Raw genomic sequence first — 18,094 nt, forward strand, 5'->3', positions numbered from 1 at the left:
ACCTCTTTGATCAAGACTGCTTGACAAATCTGATATTGAAGAGGCCGCTCTGCCGCTGCAACTTTAAATTTCTTTTAAAAAAAAAAAGGTTAATGTGTAGCAGGAGTTGAACATATTATTCAATCCCGCCCCCCCAAAAAGTTTTGAAAGTATGTGTGCTCCAATTCATAGATGCAAAAATGTTTTTAATACCTAGTAGAGTGTGCATGTGGTGGGAAGTATATCTAATTCATTTGAAGTTACAATTCTAGGTGTTTCTGAAATTAGCAATCACAAAAACAAGAAGCTTGTTAACAGGTTGTCGCAGAGAAGCAGCAGGTATCTGTGGAACCAAAGGTCCCACTTTGTAGCTCATCACCATCTCAATTGTCATCCATAAAACTGAAGCTAAAAACTGAAATCCAACTTGTGGGCAAACAATAGTCTGATTTAGAGTCCTAATCACTCAGATGGATTTGTGTAATTTATGGTCTACTTGTGAAAGCCTTCTTTCTGCAGCCACATTATATGGATGGAAATAGCGGACAGACACATCCAATCCTTTTTATTATTCTCATCACTGAGTAGTTCATTCAGCAACACAGTGAGGAGAAAACTAGGTATCCAGGCAACAGGCCATCTGTTTTCTCCCACCACTTAAACATATATCAGTCTTCACCCCATGAGACATATTGTTTTTCACGTTTGTCCATCATGATGAAGTGACGAGGAGTATGATGGCTGCCCTGTAGCTCCCTGGACAGAGCAGTGTGGTAATAAAACCCAAGTGACCGACTGCTGGCCTCTGGATGATGGACAATAAGAAAAGCCAGGGGAGGGGAGAAGGTGTGGCGATTGGATTGAAAAAGGATCATTTGTGGAAGGTGATAGAGGAGGAGTCCCAATGTAGTATGTGCCAATTATGTCTGCACAGCTTAGGGACCGAGTTCAGCTGAGGAGACACTGCGCTCCCTGCTGAGGCTGACTCAGCTCATCTGGGCTAATTAAACCACACAGGGATAAACAAGGGCAATGGAAACTGCAGCCTGCTAGGAGAGGGAGAAGTCCGCTCAAACAGAAATAAAACCAAGACGAGTTCAGGACAAGGGACTTAGGGACTTGCTGTCCATAGAAGAACATGAGGAGGATTGACAGGATGCTGACTTTTTGATGATGGATCTGCTTAAAGTTGAGCCTAGAGAAAATACGGTCTGCTGGGCTGCTCATAGCTTGGCTAGCTGCACCGGGAACTCCCCCGACTGCCCTTCCACTGGTTCATACGTGAGCTGGCCATTCAATGAGCTTCACTGTGGAATTACTAAGGCAGGAAGCATCCCTAAATCATTCAATCTGAGCCACTAACAAGAGCTCTAATCTGCAGTATGGGGGTTAAAGTAAAGCTGCACTACTTTTGTTAAAAGATTATCAACAAATGCAAGGCAAATGACTTTTCAGTAGACACCGTTATTTATCAGCTCCAGCTCATAAATTATCACATTTTTGGCCCTTTTCTGGCACGATGCCATGGCACCCGTTGCCACCATTGATAACTTCTGTCACCTCTGCCACAAATTCCATCCGTTTCCTCCCAGCAGTGCTTGAACAGCAAAATAGTCAGCATAGAGTTTAAAAGAGAGACTGAATGATTAACAGATTTAATTTTTTTAAACGTATAAGTGTTACAGATGTGTGTGTGTTTGTGTGTGTGTCAGTTTTGGCGGAAGGGGGATTGGTAGGCAATCAGGAATTTCATTTAAATCCAGTGTTTGTCCTTGGTGTCATTGAGATAATGTTGCGTGGTGACTGCTAAATCTACTGAAGGCGAGGAGGTGAAAGTGACGGTGTGTGAGTTTGGCGGTGTCTGGGGTGAGCACGGTGGAGCGAGTGAGAGAGTGACGGGAAATGCAGAGCGATCGGTCTGAGTGGAATTTAAGTTTTATAGCGAAGATATGAAGTGAATGTACGGCAAAGTTTGCAGTTTTGTGCAGTTGTGTGCAGTTATGAACGTGACACACCAGAAGAATAAAAAACAGACAAGCATACTGCTCTACAACTATTTTTATCGGGTTTAAAAAAAACAGCATTTACACACTTATTTGGGTGGAAAAAAGAGTATTAGGCACCTTAAGTAAAATAACACTAGAGTACTTTGTAATAACAATTGTTAACTATAGCAATAACAATAAGATTTCATCTGATGTACATGTATAATATTCAAATGATCTGTGGCGTGAGATAAAAATCACTGATACAGTTCATCCAACACATCTTAAACATTTCTGGAGCTTTGTTTGATTAAGAATTTGAGATTTTCTGTGTATGTTTCCATGGAGTGATTTCATCTGGGGGACAATGAATAATCTCAGTGTTAATTATGGTTAAAATAAGTAATTGTGGCCCAAAGGCTCAGCGTGGGACACAACTGGGGAGATTAAGACACTTTATTCACTGGCTATGATGTCTTTGTAATTTGTTTTTCTTTCCCATTGCATGACAAAATACTAAAAATAGAGGAAAAGACAGATTGAAGGCAAAACAGTGAGAGACTATTGTGTTAAATTAGGTGTTGCAGCATGTCTTTCATGTGACAAAATGTGACATAACACAATAAGCAAAAACTCTAATCTCATTAAAATAACATAGTTTTTGTGGGAATGACAAAAAGCAGGCTTGAGTACAAACATGCCAGGAGGTAAGCAAATGTTCTAGAGTGGAATGACTCATATGTCAATCACTCTAAAGTCTCTCGGCTCTGTTTGGGTCCACTGAACATACCGGATGCAATCCACCAACATTGAGTGCACGGGTAAAAGTCACTCAGTGTAACAACAAACTAGTGGTGGAGGGATTACATGATCGAGAGAAAAAATAGAAGTACTATAGAGAGGGAGCAGGAGATGTGGTATTCTTGACTTTATGAGCAGACATTTTCTAAAAGGGAAAGTTTTATTCCCTTTTACTGCTTACCCTGGTTTTGTTTCTAACTTGACTTAAACCACATGTTGAAAATATGACCTCATGAGTTGCATTTTAAGGCAGCATGAGATAAGCAAAAAAAAGAGACATGTGAAGTTAACGGTTTCACTCTGATCCGTTCCAAGTAAGCAGGACAGGTGAGCAAGGTGGTCATGCCTACCTGTGTCCCCCCACACCGGCAGGTACTCGTCCTGCTGGATGTCCAGCATGATCTCCAGACCGTTTCCCGTCCCTCCCTTCATGGTGGTGCGGAGCGTCTTCCCCTCCTCTGCAGCGTTAAACATGTAGCACTTCCCGTACCTGGTGAACACCTGAGAGGAAACGCAGAGAGAGAGAGAGAGAGCGAGGACGGATGTGATGACTTAGTAACCCTTACACATACACAGACACACTGCAAAGATAACATAGAAGAAGAAACACTTGCTAAATAATACATTGATGGAGCCAATTTACTACCCTTAGCCTAGCGCAATTTAGAATCAAATTCAGTTTGCATGATGATGAGCTACAATATGTGTTCTCGCGTTATGATGTATAAAGAATTTTATGAGACACTTCCAATCTCAATATCACTTCAACAGCCAAACATTATCCATCTGTTTTCTCTTTTTGTATTTATCCCTTTTAGCTTGGCAGTTTTCACTCCATTTGCACTCCTTGGATTTATAAGCTTATGACACTGTCACTGCAAGTCTAAGCTAGGCATGCAATATATACTTACTGATATATTTTTGCAGGCTAGTTAAAAAAGGCAATTATTTTGAATGTGAATATATAGAATATCACAAATGTCTGTATATAAATAGATAGGATACATGAGAGTGTAAGTTTTACAAGGTTGCAAGCCTTATCTACAAGTTTACTGAACCACATTTTAAAAAAGACCACAAAAAAGCATATTTGGATAGATTCTGTCCCCCTTTTGTTTTTTTAGGGCCCGAGTGCCAACAGCGTCAAAGGCCCTATTGTTATTTTTTTATCGTTATACATTTTATCAGTATTTTCTACTCCTTACATTTTACTAAATGTGCTTGTTACTCTAGCTTTGTACAAGAGGTCGTCATGTCAGAGAATAGCACGGACACGAGTGTCACACTGTGAGCGGGCGCGTGCGCCACACACAGAAGAAAGTGACAGAAAAGAAAAAGAGGCTAGTGGTCCAGAGGGTAATCGGCTGAGATTGTGCGTGTGCATCCTTGAGAACTGTAAGTCGTATAACTTAAGTTGTCAATTCATTTAAGCCTGTGGTTGTGATCTATAGTTCTGGCACATTTTAAGTAAGTTAGGTTAGGTTGCACGTTGCTTGAGCATCAACAGAGAGAAGTTGTCTCCGTCCGTGTTTTAACAGACAGACCTGGGGCAAAGTTGGAAACCAGAATCAGCCTAAAATACAGTCCTAATGTATTCCTCACTAACAACATTCATATATAATAACATATCATTTCACTGGATTTATCGTTAATATTGTTTGCGTCATCAATACCATAATCAGTCTAATTGGATGGGACTGTACGCGGCATTTGACACACCACTTAGCCGACTCAACAGATTTGGCGGCAATCTGCGTTCATTTGCATCAAATCATTGCAGCTTGATGGCGCTAACATTAGCACATAGTAGTACGGACGGCGACGTGATTGAAAATGAAGAAAAAGGACATCACAGAGATTTGGCGGACAAGCAGCAAGATATTCCTGATCATCGTCGGCCTTATCTGAGAGAGATGTTTGAGATTGCAGGCATCAAGAATGACTCCTGGTGAAAGTGCTGCGTAACTGGTCTTAATTGTCTGTTTAGTAATTGATATTTTATTCTTTTTCTTTCCAAAAGCCATATTTGAGCAAACACACATACATATACATTCCTTTAAATGTTAAGGGGACGATCAAAAAAAGAGAAACTGGATCTGTGAATTCTCACAGAATCACAACTGAATTCATATCATGCTACTCAGTCCAAATCTTATCAAACCAGTCTCTGTCACAATAATCATAATCATTTATGTGATGTTTTAGGCCTGTTGGCAGACATCCATTTAAAACGTAGGCAACGACATACAAAGAGCCTTTTTTCCATGTCCACTGAAGTTTCTCAGCTTGCACTCTAGAAACGAATGTTTCTATGAATTCAATTCACAAGGCTACTTTTACTTTTATACTTTAAATAAATGTCCAAGCCTTTCCTTTGTTTCTTTTATTTGAGTAAAGAAGTTAAATAAAGATAGAAGTCAAGAAGTTGCCATCTCTGCTTTCCGGCAATAGCAATGTTGCTACGCTGGCCGATCCCCACTGATGGCGGTTGTCTGCAGGACCTGGAGCTCACCGCCAGAGTTTCAGTTGGACTGTTAAAAAGTGTTTAGATAATCAAAAGGTATTTGTTGGCTAATGTTGGCTTGCTATTCCACCAAGCTTCCATGCTACGTAAATAAGCCGCACAGAGTTGTCCCTCATCTGGTGATATAAACCCTGCTTTCCCTGGCCGTCCTGTTGGCTCAGAGCTCCACCGCCTGAGTCCACAGGTACAAATTAGTTTCACACCAAATGTTTCGCAAGAAGTTTAGCAAAAACGCAATGCATGCAGACCTTCATACAGAAACTCCTCCTTCTCCGTGTGTGTGTGTGTGTGTGTGTGTGTGTGTGTGTGTGTGTGTAAACAAGACAATGACACACTACTATTAGTGTTGTGTTAAAATTGGTATGTGGTAAATGATTTCTTCATTCACTAGTGTCTCTCTGGACCACCAGCACATCCACCATATGGTTGTGAGGCATTTATCAATAATACATTGATTTAAAAGTACAACCTGCAGCTTATCTGTGAAATAGTAGCAAGCATGTATATATGACTGCAGTTGTGAGGTTTCCACTCATGAACAGTGATCACCATGACAACCATCCACTTCAATCACAGCAATGTCTGATTGAGGGAAAGTGACTTATGGGAAGAGTTTAACAGAACAAGAGCACAGATGCCCTCGGGACCCGTCAGCAAAATTTAAATTTAAACACTGATGCGGTGTACTCATATGACAAAGATTCCAGTCTATGACATACTGGGCGTCCTGACTGTACAGTATGATCACTGTCTCATAGTGTTCACTGGTAGAGAACATGTGTATTGTACAACCGTTGTGAAGCAATGTTGTAATTTAATTTGATCTTACTTTACTATGCTTAACTTACACTTGACCCGGTATTAACATGCAGTCGGAATCAGAATAATGCATCTGAATGAGAAATGTATGCAAATGTACTGTATGCAGAAAGCGTTGCAATTGGACTATGATTGGATTGGCCAGTCCTGACAAGTAAAAAGAAATGTGCCAACATGTTGGCAGGTCCCCTAACTCAGCCTCATCCTGCTATCTCAAGCTGTCCAGCAAAAAGCTGCAGATGAGCTCTTCTGTAAAGAAACAAAAATAGAGAGCCCGTACAGCGGCATTTTTTCTCCAAGGTGCTTACAGTATAAGTAACATTAGCAAAGTTTGCAAGGCTACCGAAAAGTTGTGGTCTGTTATTTAAGAATAATCAAATGCAATTTAATGACTATAGTTATATACCCAGCTATACTCTCACAAAACAACTCTACAATCATACAACCACACTGTTGACCAACACTGTTGAGAAGGTTACTTTTAAAACATTTCCCACCACAGATTACTGTATACTTGCCTTACAATGTATAATGTTCTCCCATGTTTGTTCAGGATTGGATAAAAAATTAGAGCCACTTAGAAAAAATTGAGCGACTAGAAAAACACAGGGACTGAAACACACAAATGTAAGGGAAAGCGCACTGCCATTAGTTGGTTAGTTCGGTGAAGGAGTATTTAAAGATGGATTTTTCATTTCATGCTCCTCCTCCTTTATTGACACTGGCCTTCTCATGGATGATTTACTGACATGACTGATCGACTATCTAATGTCATACTGCCACAGAGGCGGGGCTGATCAGAAGAATATGAAGTACCACATTACAAGTTCATTCACCTCTGTTCCTGACAGATATGTAACTGCACAAAATAAATGGTGCACCTGGAGCTGCCAGAGCGTAGTGAGGGAGACAGCGGATAAATATTCATGACACAATCACTCCTCATTTGCAGGTACAACATGTTTTTTTTCTTCCTCACACAGGCCCCTTAAAAAAAAATATTTTGTTAGGATGTCTCAGATTAACTTAATTTTTGGCAGCTTTCTGAAAGCAGCTCAATAGATCGAGTGTGTGACTAAAGCACATGTTGGACTTAATATTCCTTCACTTTTTTCTTTTCTAAGCCATTGGTTCCCAATTGTCTGCTGCTCTTTCATCTTTCACTCCTTTTCTCAAGACTAATGATGTTTGACAGGCAGGACCAGGGCCAGGTCAGCTTCCTATTACATCTCAGCCAGACACAAAGATTCCTCCTTTGCCACTAGATGACAAAGACACTAACACAACCTTGACAGTGGAGTTCTGTTATTTTTGCAAATCCTCACCTGCTGACCCTGTCTCTGCCCCCCTTCTCTTTGCACTTCCCTCCTGATATGTCCCCACAGGTGTAGCTGTCAGATGGGAGAAGGTAATGAGTTCTCAGACCTGTCCAGAAATTCAGAATAGCTCAGGAAACTCTACGCTGCCTGAAAAATGTATAATGGTGAAAAGACTTACAGTATCAATTCTCATTTTACAAGTAGAATGCAGTGGTGAAATGGTGAATAGATCATATTGACCGTCACTAACTGTGTTGGGAAGTTTGTCTCAGCTATCATCTCTGTCAATAGAGTAAAACAAAGCCTGTAACAAACAAGGCCATAATAACCTGCGCTAATGGCTCTAGATTAATGCCAGCGAGCCAATACAAATTTCCATTTGGTGTCCAAATAACATCCTCTAACATAAGGTGTAAACTCTGCTTCCTTTTAAAAATAGTTAACAAATTACAGAACAAAAAACAGCAAAGAAACCCCATTTCCTAACCCCTCCGATTTAAACCCAATGAAGAAAAAAATAATGCTGGATCCCACTATGATCCCTCTATGTCTCTAGAGTTCATTTAGGTGTTTTTGGTGACAGTCCCAATTTTAGGGAAAGACTTTTGAGTCTGAGTCTCAAATGCCAAGGACAGATACTGTCACCCTCAAGTTATTACAAGATGTTTCATAGTATTTGGAAGGCACTTAAATGAGGTTGTGTGTAGATTCTCAGCGTAATCAATACTAGTTACAGGGAATAATTTTACTTTTCCCAAATCACCTTATATCTGAAAAAAACAACATAAGCATTTAGTAAGGGAGTTACAGTCTGTTAAGTACAGAATGATCATCCGCTGGAAGACTGATTTGATGGTTTGTCAGATCTACTTTGAAACCCTTTATATCAGGATCCTGTCTAATTGCCTTGGCTAGGGACTCGATAGCCAAGATAAGAAATCCTGAAGACAAAGATCAATCTTGTCGATACAGTCTGTGGAGATCTGTCCATTAGTAGTCATTTTGGCCCAGAGCTCATAATAAAGGGTTCTTACGCAATTAAAAAGCTTGGCCAATAATTTAAACAAATACAGTTTACTTGTGTAAACAGCTGCTGAAATTGCTGTGTGTATTATCAATGGTCTCTCTTGACGTGGCCAATCCACAAATAATTATCAGCCAACTCTGTAGCTACTCTAAGCTGGGGAGCATTTTAGCATTTTTCACCTTGTTATTTTGGTTGTACAGCTCGTAACGTTACTGTTACGTAACCTGGTTTCCACCAGCAATGGCAGCTGTTTTCATTGAAAAAGCTCTAAAAGCCTTCTGTATGTTTCCTTCCCATATGACAGACAAAGTTAGCAACTAGCTGGTGAACATAGTGGAGCATTTAGCAGCTTAAGAACCAGACATTTCCCTGAGAAGATGATGAAATGATGATGACCAAAACCAAATTAAAAGGAGAATAAAAATGGGACTTGCATTCATCAGGTGGCAAGAAATATGACTCCATGAATGCTAATGTTGCACCGTGTCTGCTGGATGTGCCAGTAGGCAACTGCTTACACATTGGCACTAGTAATATTATTAGATCATTTATAAATGCTGGTGTTACAGTTTGTTTGCCGCCACCAACTGGAAAAAAGAAAGTTTCATGCCTTGTATCAAAAAATAATGAAACAATTATATCCAGTTAGGACCGCTTTGTGCTGCTCCTGTCTGACTTTTAATTTAATTAGGTTTCTGTATAAAATGTCAGAGAAGACAAACTCAGCTGCTGCCAATATCACATTAGTTTCCCACCTATCTAAGCCAGAGGTCTGAGAGCCGAGCAGCAAGCGAGGTCACGCGCAGCTCTACCGCCAATTAAAATGCCTTTTGACCAACATAACAAGTCTCATTAGTATTCACAGCTGCAAGCGTGCACGTCTGGAAGAGCGGAGCTGCAAACATGCCATAACCTCGCCTGTTTACCATTTAGTGTCACCCACAGAGTAGAAGTCAGAATTATCATGGCCATTAGTGTATATTCCTGTCATGTTGAAAGGTCAGTTGTTTGCACCAACCACCCACAAACATGCTCCTGGGTAATGCAAAGAATTGTTAATGTATACGTTTGCAAACTCACATGCAATAGTTCAAATGACTGCATCTCTATGTGATGACCTTATCTGAAGCAGCTACTGGGCTCTTCACGTTGGACTAACTGACCCCTACTATTCTGAATTCATCTTGCTTTCTTGCATACAATCCTATTTCTTATCACTGCTTTGCAAATGGCTTGCTGACGTGATGCCAAAAAACTGGCTACTCATTGCTCCAGAGATGGAATGCTGTGTTTTTTTTAATTTTATGCTCCCTCCGGCCCCTTTTTTATCTCCTTCTTTCTTAGTATTGTCAAAGCCATCAAAGTACCCTGAACTGGATCACCCATATTTATAAATTGTGCATTTAATGTTACTGACACAACAAAGCCTCATCTACCACAAAAAAGAGCTGTGCCACGTGTGGCGAGTTGGCCGCAGTTCAAACATGGTTTCCATTATTTTAGCTGATTTGGTGATGCTGGCATGCCAAATTCTGTAAACAATCAACAAAGGGATGGACCAGATGATGAGTACTGTGCATTTGTAATATTCCCACCTGTCTGAGGAGGTACTGCATGCAGGATTTGCTATTACTTTCCCCTGGTTGTGTTTATCATGCACTATTATAAAACAGACATTCCTTTCCACAAAGCTAAAAGAAGATGCCCTGGCATCTAAATTAATTTTCTGCTTGATGAGAGCCCTATTGTATTTTTCTACTTCAGAATAAGAAGGTAATAGGATGATACCTCATCCTATTAGCTTTGCTGGCAGGCAGGACATAAAGTGCAAAGTACTGAAAAGTAAATTGAAATGTTAAACTTTTAAACAGTCAGCCAAGGAGTATCATCAGTTCTCATGAATTACCTCCAAGTTTCAAGGTTACACTGCTTTTGTTTGAGCTGTCTATTGTGATCTGTTGTTATTGTTTGACGAATCAATATCCATTATGGGAAAATTTAGCAAGCGTTTTATGAAAAAGTTTTTTTTTTTTTTTAAGCAGAAAAGGAGCCTGAGGGTTAGCAGGGAAAGGGAAGAGAGAGGCCTGTTATGCTCATGGCTTACTAAGAGAAGAAAGGAGGGGTAAAGTTTATGAAAAATGTCTTTGAGTTGCAAGGTGTGCACTTTCTCCGCAGCCGAGAAGTGGTTGTACTGCTGTGGGGATAAATAATGCAGAGGGCTGCTGCGTTTGCGACAGGATTGGCACGAAGCACAGGAAAGTAGAGGTTTAAGCACACACAGAGACACACATCCAACTGCCAGTCATCGTTACAGCTTTATGCACACCTGTGTACCAAACTAGCTTCCTGTGCAACTTTTATACCCTCATATCTCAAACATATTTCATGCCACATTAAACAAATTCCGCCATTTATGTGATGTGTTGGGAGTTTTGTGGAACGTATTTATCATTGCACCCTAATATACGTTAACCACACCAGGCAATAATATTTTATTTTACAGGAGAGCACATAAGTGAGGCAGGGCTGCGATAGGACACAAAGGATTGCAGCCACTGCTGCCAGCGGGATATTTATGCTCTCGGAGAGGAGGGAAAAGGGAGGGTGAAAGATAGGCATGAAAACGTACAAAGAGAGCAAGAGAGATAAAAATGAGGGGGAAATAGTAAAACTAATGGGAAATCAAAGACAAACACTGCTCTTGAGTAGAAAAGTGAACTAAATTCCTGTATGTGAACTCTGACTAGGATTATTGTCTACAACGTGGATTGTGTCTTTGAGCTTAATGGAGTTTAGTTTTTTTTTACCATGCTGTTTCTGGGTGGGCTCGGCAATGCCTTCCGGTCTGATTTTCTGCATAATTAACCAGCATCATCAAACTCATCACAAATCATCAAGCGTGTCTGTCTGATTGAAAATATGTCTACAAACACATCTACAACCGTCTCATTGCTATGATATTTCTTTCAGTGTTGTGGAAATGACTGGAAAGTCAGCACTACAGTCACACAGGGGCACACGTGTGACTTGTTATTACTAGGGATACAATCCAAATTCTCCCCAAACACCAATCTACTCGGCACACCTTCCAGACACCAAGTACCAGTGCCCTATTTCAAATCTGTAAAAGACACAGTGTAGATTTCATTGGGGTAATTTTTATGTAAGGTAGATTGAGGCCCAGGATTACTGTGGCACTAACAATGGCTTTCACAAAGAAACTGTATTTATTGCGGATTGGTCACGTCATAGCCAAAACCCAATCCACTTTACAACATGAGCGCCTAATACTGACCTGGACATTAGATTGGTGCATTCCTTGTTATTAACCACTGATAAAACACAGCAGGAAAACGCCAGGACAGCAGTGGAGTTAAAATACTGAGGTCTATTTCATACAAGGCTTCGCCCAGTAAGAGCTGCTGCTATTGGGCTAATCCCTCGCGCATACGCAGTTGTGAAGATATCTTTCACGCCCTTGTGCCCTGCACAAGCCTCTATTACGTCCGCAGTTACTGTATATCAAAGCTGCGATACCAGAGTTGTGCTCTAGATTTTTCTTTAGCTACATGCGGTTTGAAGAATTAAAAAAACAGCGGTGTCTGTCTGTGTACTGATTAATAGACCGACTACATCCTGCCGGCAGATCTCCACCAAAGCTGCGATGCATGCCTCGGCCCAGTTTGCCGTGCTGGCACCCTGACGGCCGCTAGCAGTTCTGCGCCCGCTTACCAACGGAGGAACTGAAGTGGCAGGCAATGGCAGCTGGACAGACAGGCAGGTTAAGGTAAGGATACCACCAGCGGCAAGACTTAGACATCCTGGAAGGGGATCTCTTTGGCGGGTCCGCTGACTTGGATCCCCCCAGAGATGGTTCTCTAGCCGGCAATTGCTCTCCTTCATCCCTGTTGGGAGAACTGGAGATTGAAACAAAAGGAGCCCCGCCACTGAGGCTGTCTCCATCCCAAAAGATCAGCGGCTTTCTTCTCCGCATCAGACGGGCTCCCAGCTGAGGTTTTTGTTCTCTTTTTTATGTGAATACTTAGTAGCATTCTCCGAACCTGGGAGATGGACGTCACCAGTGTCCCGCTATAATCTGGTCACCAGGGTCCAAGGTGAAACGGAAACAGAGTTCCCAACGCTCCCGCCACTGCGGCAGAGCGTGGCCTCAATCATGCTTCCCAAGGACACTTGTTTCAGCCGACGGAAGCCCACACCGCCATCTCCCCGGGACCAGGTCCTAACTGCCTGACCGCCACTGAGACACACGTTCCCCTCACACACACAGACAGGAGCAAACACACACTCAAAGTGCATGTTGATCGCCTACTCAGTTTATTAAGTGAATTGGTGAGAGTTGATCCTCTTAGCCGCCCTTGTTTTCAGTACGCTGATCCGAATAAACGTTTCGGTTGCTGACCCTGCGATGCACGCCCAAAATATATTGGACAGCAGCCGCACTTTCGAGTCAGCCTACCACGGCTTATGAGAAATTAACACGCTTCACACAGCGGCGGCAAGGGCATGGTACTCACTGCAAACTCGATGTAAACAGGCAACACACAGTAATGCCATACTTCAATACAGCTGTAAGGTACTTTCAATTGAGTATTTTATTTTATTTTCTTCTTGTTTTACTTATCTATTTGTATAGCTGTAGTTACTTTGCATATTCATATTAATTATAGAAAATATCATGAATAATCTATGATGTATTAAAATGGATAAAGAGGAGACTTTATTGATCCGGTGGTGAAATTTGCAAGCTAGCTGCCAAGTTAAACTTCTGCTGTTATTTTGGTGAAGGACTCAAAAGTAAAGGTAAAGGTAAAGGAAGTAACTCAAAAGTATGTAGTGTAACGCATTGCAGTTCTGAGACAGTAATATTGTAATTTAACTAATTTCTCTCAAATGACAATAACTAGTAATCTGTAATGTATTACATTTTGGAAGTAACTTGCTTCAGTTTCACTATATTCCTCCAAGTGTGTAATCCTCAAGGTCCTCGGGTTGACTCAGGAAGATCAAATAAAAGATAAGTTACTTTGGGTTGAACATCTTGTACTCCCTGAATAATAATTGTATTTCTGTCCTTCTCCTTCTGCAGGTGCAGAACATTTTAAATAATAAAATGACATGTTCTCTCTCAAGCTCTCCGTCTCTGCCGGCACGTCAGTCATGTCAGTGGGCAGAAAGCGTCCATATATAGCTACTGACTACCAGCTGTCACCCATGACTCATCAATCACATCACACACTCCCAGTCATTATTTTTAATAAGTCACCTCTCACTGATGGCCGGTGGGGCTCTACTTTACCTGTCACAATCTGGCTGTCTCTACTGGAGCTGATGCAAGGCTGAGTAATGGGCCAGAGGTACGGGGACCTGTGGCATCCCATAATTACTGACAGGTCACCAACTCAGCTGACTGAATGAAATGTCTCCTCTTTCTCATAATGGTATGTGGAGAGGATGGTGTGCCTAATGCACTGCAAAGATTGAAGCCATTGTCAGCCATGACCTTCTTTTCCAATAGCCCTTCTTGAAGAGGGAAGAGACCTTCTAACCTTTCAAGAATTTCCTGAAATAAAAACCACCATTTCCAAGTAAAGGTTTTCCTGGTTTGTATCTTTTCTTCAACAAACACCACTGATACGTAAGACCTGGCAACATGGTGGAGTTTCCTCATGCCCTGATATGGTCAATACTAGCAGCAAAGCTCCATTAATCTCCAATGATGCTTGCAGTTGAGTTTCCAAATAGAGACAAAAACAAAATACTCATTAACTTATCCAACTGCGGCTAAGGTCCCATGTGCTCTACAACCAGAGACACGTTGTTTAATGGATACAAAACGTACGTCCAGCGGCAGCGTTCAGTACCAATTTGGACATCCATAGTGTCATACTGGTCTGTTTTTTAGCAGCGTGGGTCAATGGATGGTAAAATTAGTCAGTCTAGTAAAACTTTTAAATGGATAGCAATGAAATTGTATACGGACATTCATGGTCACCAAAGAATAAATCCTAATTATTTTTGTAATCCTCTTACTTTTTCTCTAGAATCACTAGAGAAAAAGTCATTTGTCCCCCTTAAGATGAACTGCATTATTAACTACGGTGACTTTTTATCTAGTGTTTTAGTTGCCTTTACATATTACATATTTCATATACATTTGCAGATGTACTCCTGGCTCCATATGCACCATGGTTGTTTGTAAAAGGAAAGCCAGCACAGTATGAGTCAACCTTTCTATTGTATGAGAAGCCTATAGGTAGCTTGTCTTATCCCTAACCTTAGAAAGTGTTATTTTTATTGGGTAATAAATGCAACAACGGTGGGCCAGAAAAAGATTTAAAAAAAGTCTTTGGAATTCTTCCAGCATGTATTGGTTTCCTCCTCATGGGAGTGGAGACTCACTCGTGAATTAACGATTTTGGCTTTGTTCCCCTGAAAATGAGGAAGAATAACCCTGGGATAATAACGCTCTGTAATATACTGACCTGACAGCAGCTTGCTGCCATGCTGGAGCAGCATTTCATATCTGCTGTACAGCAGAGCCACTGGTCCATGAAATAACACAGACAGAAATGACATAACCACTGATCACTGAGAACGCTAATGATTTTGGAGCTTCAATTTAAAGATATTAAATGTGTATGACAGTATTTAAGAGAGAGAATGCAAAAGTGTGGTAATCACTTTACTGTTTATAGCCAGTCAAGAAAAGAATACACAGAAATAACGGATTACCCAAATAAGATGCAAATTACCATATCGGTTTTCGGTAAGTTTCTTCTCTGGTAATTTTTTGCCTTTTTGTTTTAGTTATATTAATTAACAGGAAAAGGAGGGTAGTAGTGTGCAGTAGTGGGCTGATCAGAGCACCAGGAGTGGGAAGATTTGAGATTCTGTTTAATGCCTGCTATTGTGTGAAACTATAATTACTACTATATGAGCAAAAATAATCAACTGCACGCCACCACCATCTTTTTGCAAGTTAGCAACCGTGCAATTGGTCGTATGCCAAAAGACACTTAATCAGCATGTTAATTACCATAAATATAACGCTGTCTGAAGCCAACAGGGGTTCTTGAAATATGAGCTTGGACCGCAGAGTTAATCACAACTTTGGGTATTGTTTTCTGATAAATACATTTACAAGATTTTTACCACATTCCTACTTCCAACTTCATGCCCCTGGAAATGAACCCACCAAATATACAGCATACACACTCATTTTATACAACACTACATAGTAGATTACTGCTTTAAATGCACATGACGCTAAATCTGTGGTTAGACGCTCCTGAAGATGAACCCCTCAACATAGACAACTTGTACTGTACTTCTTTGTTTCTATTGTTTTGGGCATTTTCAGCCTGTATTTTTTTGACAGGACAGCTGAAGTTGTGGAAGGGGAGAGAGCGGTGGGAATGACATGCAGCAAAGGGCCACAGGTCGGAGCCCACAGCGTCGAGGAGTAAACCTCTATATGTAGACGGCAGCTCTACCAACTGAGATCTCTGGCCGCCCGACAACTTGTACTGTACTTTAATCCAAAGCCATCCCAAGAAACAACACATCAAAGAGCAGGATGCTCCATCATGATGAAACTTGAAGTGGTGTTCCACTATATGTTTCGTCACTTAGCTTTACAGGATTGTGTAAGAGGAGTAAGTCAGAAAACCAGTGAGTCTGTCAGGTTGCCAGTTTTTAACTGTTGCTAACTTATTGATGGACAGCGGAAAAGGAGATTATGACGCAGGAATGGCGTTTTAGGCCTTTACGACAGGACAGCTTAGACTTATAAGGGAAGAGAAAGGGGGAATAATATGCAGCACAGGGCTGCAGGTCAGAGCCAAACCCGCGGCCGCTGCGACGAGGACTAAGCCTCGTTTTTTTGGGTGCATGCTCTCTATCAAGTGAGCTACCCAGGCGCCTGGTTAAGGAGGTTTCTATACATCAAAACTTTCATGGCCTTGTTTTTTTTTTAATTTAGGTTATCTGACCTGGTTCCAGACCTCTAATTTACCACCCCCGTTTACCCCAGCCAATCAGACCTTTTGGGAAGAATTATCACTAGTGATGGGATTGGATAGGATAAGACATAGGTTGAGCAGTGTGCTTTCTAGTAGTTCCTTCTTTCTTTTTGGCTGGATGGTACTGGGCGGGACTTAGAAATAAACCAGGTGGCGACATTCCAGATGTGATAAACCTGCTGGATAGCAAAGTCCTGAATAGCAAAAGGCTGTCTTCATCATACAGAGGAGGGAAAAACAACATCATTTAAATATGGGGATAATAGTGCACATTTCCAGACAGTCTCTCCCAGAAGACATTTATAGTGTTGCACTCAGTTTTAAATGCAAACCTACTAACAAACTGTTTGTGTAACAAACTGTCATGTCTCCTCCCTGTGTCAAGTTTCTGTTTTCTTTTAGTATTTCCCATTTCCTGGTTCCCTGTCCTCTTTTGTGTTGTGTTTTACTTCCTGTCATATTTCTTCCCGCCTTTGTGATTACCTGCACCCGCCCTTGTGTTTTGCACCTGTGTATCATTGTCTCTCATGTCTTGTCCGTGCATTACGTTATCTTCCCTTTACCCCAGTATGAGATTGTCTGTTTCTATTAGTTCAGCCTTCAAGTGTTTTTCTCTGTGTACTGTTTTCCTGAGTTCCTGTTTCCCCTTTGATTTTGACCATTGCTTGTTTTCCTGGTTTTTCCCTTGGCTTGCCGTTTACTGGACACTGTTTCCTAAGTTATTAGCTAAAAACCATTCAATTGTACATACCTGAATTGTATATTTGGGGGTCCAATATCTGTGTGCATGTTACAAACAAGAGCTGGAAAGAAGAACTAAAGACGTACGTTCTTGCCTCCGCACAGCCGGCCAATCAGGGGGAGATGGCTTCCAGAGCTATTTAACCGTCTAAAAAGCACTTCTGACGACATTCACTGGCCCCTTAAAGCTGACCGCAGCCTCTGTCTTCCACTGCCGAGCTATATTTCATACTCAAAAGACTTTTAAGTAGTTTTATTTTAAGGGAAGGCTACTGTCTGCTGCTTAAGTCCTGGATAATCACAAGTCATTTCCTGCTTTCACTGTCACAGAGAACTGTTTGATATTCATATTATAAAGATCAAAGAAAAAAGACACTCAGAATTCATGTCTCTGTCTGTGAGGTTGGTGCTTTCACGAGTCCCTGCACTCATAAAAGCAGGGGTCTCTGTATGTGGAGCACAAGCCAACCCATGTTGTCAAGGGCAGGCGGGGTTGTGCGAGAGAAGCACAAGATTTGCATAGAAGTGCAAAGGAATAATAATAAAGCAATGGGTCCCTGCTGCTGTACAGATAATATTACAGCAGCAATGAGATGAGAAGTGACATGGACAGCTAAATGTAATTGGGGGAGCCATCTGCAGGAATGAATACAGCTGATCTTGCATTTCCAATATGTCAAAACTGTGAAATGTCTCCCTCTATTAGAATCCCTCACACAGGAGTTCTCACGATGGAAGCCTTGGCTCCCTGCGAATTCATGGACGGAGAAGACAGAAAAAATATGGGATGTCTGCATTGTCTCATTCAGCTGCATGAAATTGGATAAACTGATGGGAAATAGATGAACAGTAACGCT

At 41.2% G+C, this 18,094-nt stretch overlaps 1 protein-coding gene across 3 annotated transcripts in view; it reads right to left on the reverse strand.

The window, feature by feature from the left end:
- asic2 (acid-sensing (proton-gated) ion channel 2) overlaps positions 1 to 18,094 on the reverse strand; it is a 357,541-nt gene that overhangs the window by 24,180 nt on the left and 315,267 nt on the right. For all 3 annotated transcript variants that reach the window (XM_034894032.1, XM_034894034.1, XM_034894033.1), the window contains one exon: positions 3,116 to 3,266. In XM_034894032.1, coding sequence (XP_034749923.1) covers positions 3,116 to 3,266 — 151 coding nt within the window. The remainder of the gene's footprint in view (positions 1 to 3,115; positions 3,267 to 18,094) is intronic.

The sequence above is a fragment of the Etheostoma cragini genome, chromosome 15, assembly GCF_013103735.1.
Source record: "Etheostoma cragini isolate CJK2018 chromosome 15, CSU_Ecrag_1.0, whole genome shotgun sequence".
Lineage (NCBI taxonomy): Eukaryota > Metazoa > Chordata > Actinopteri > Perciformes > Percidae > Etheostoma > Etheostoma cragini.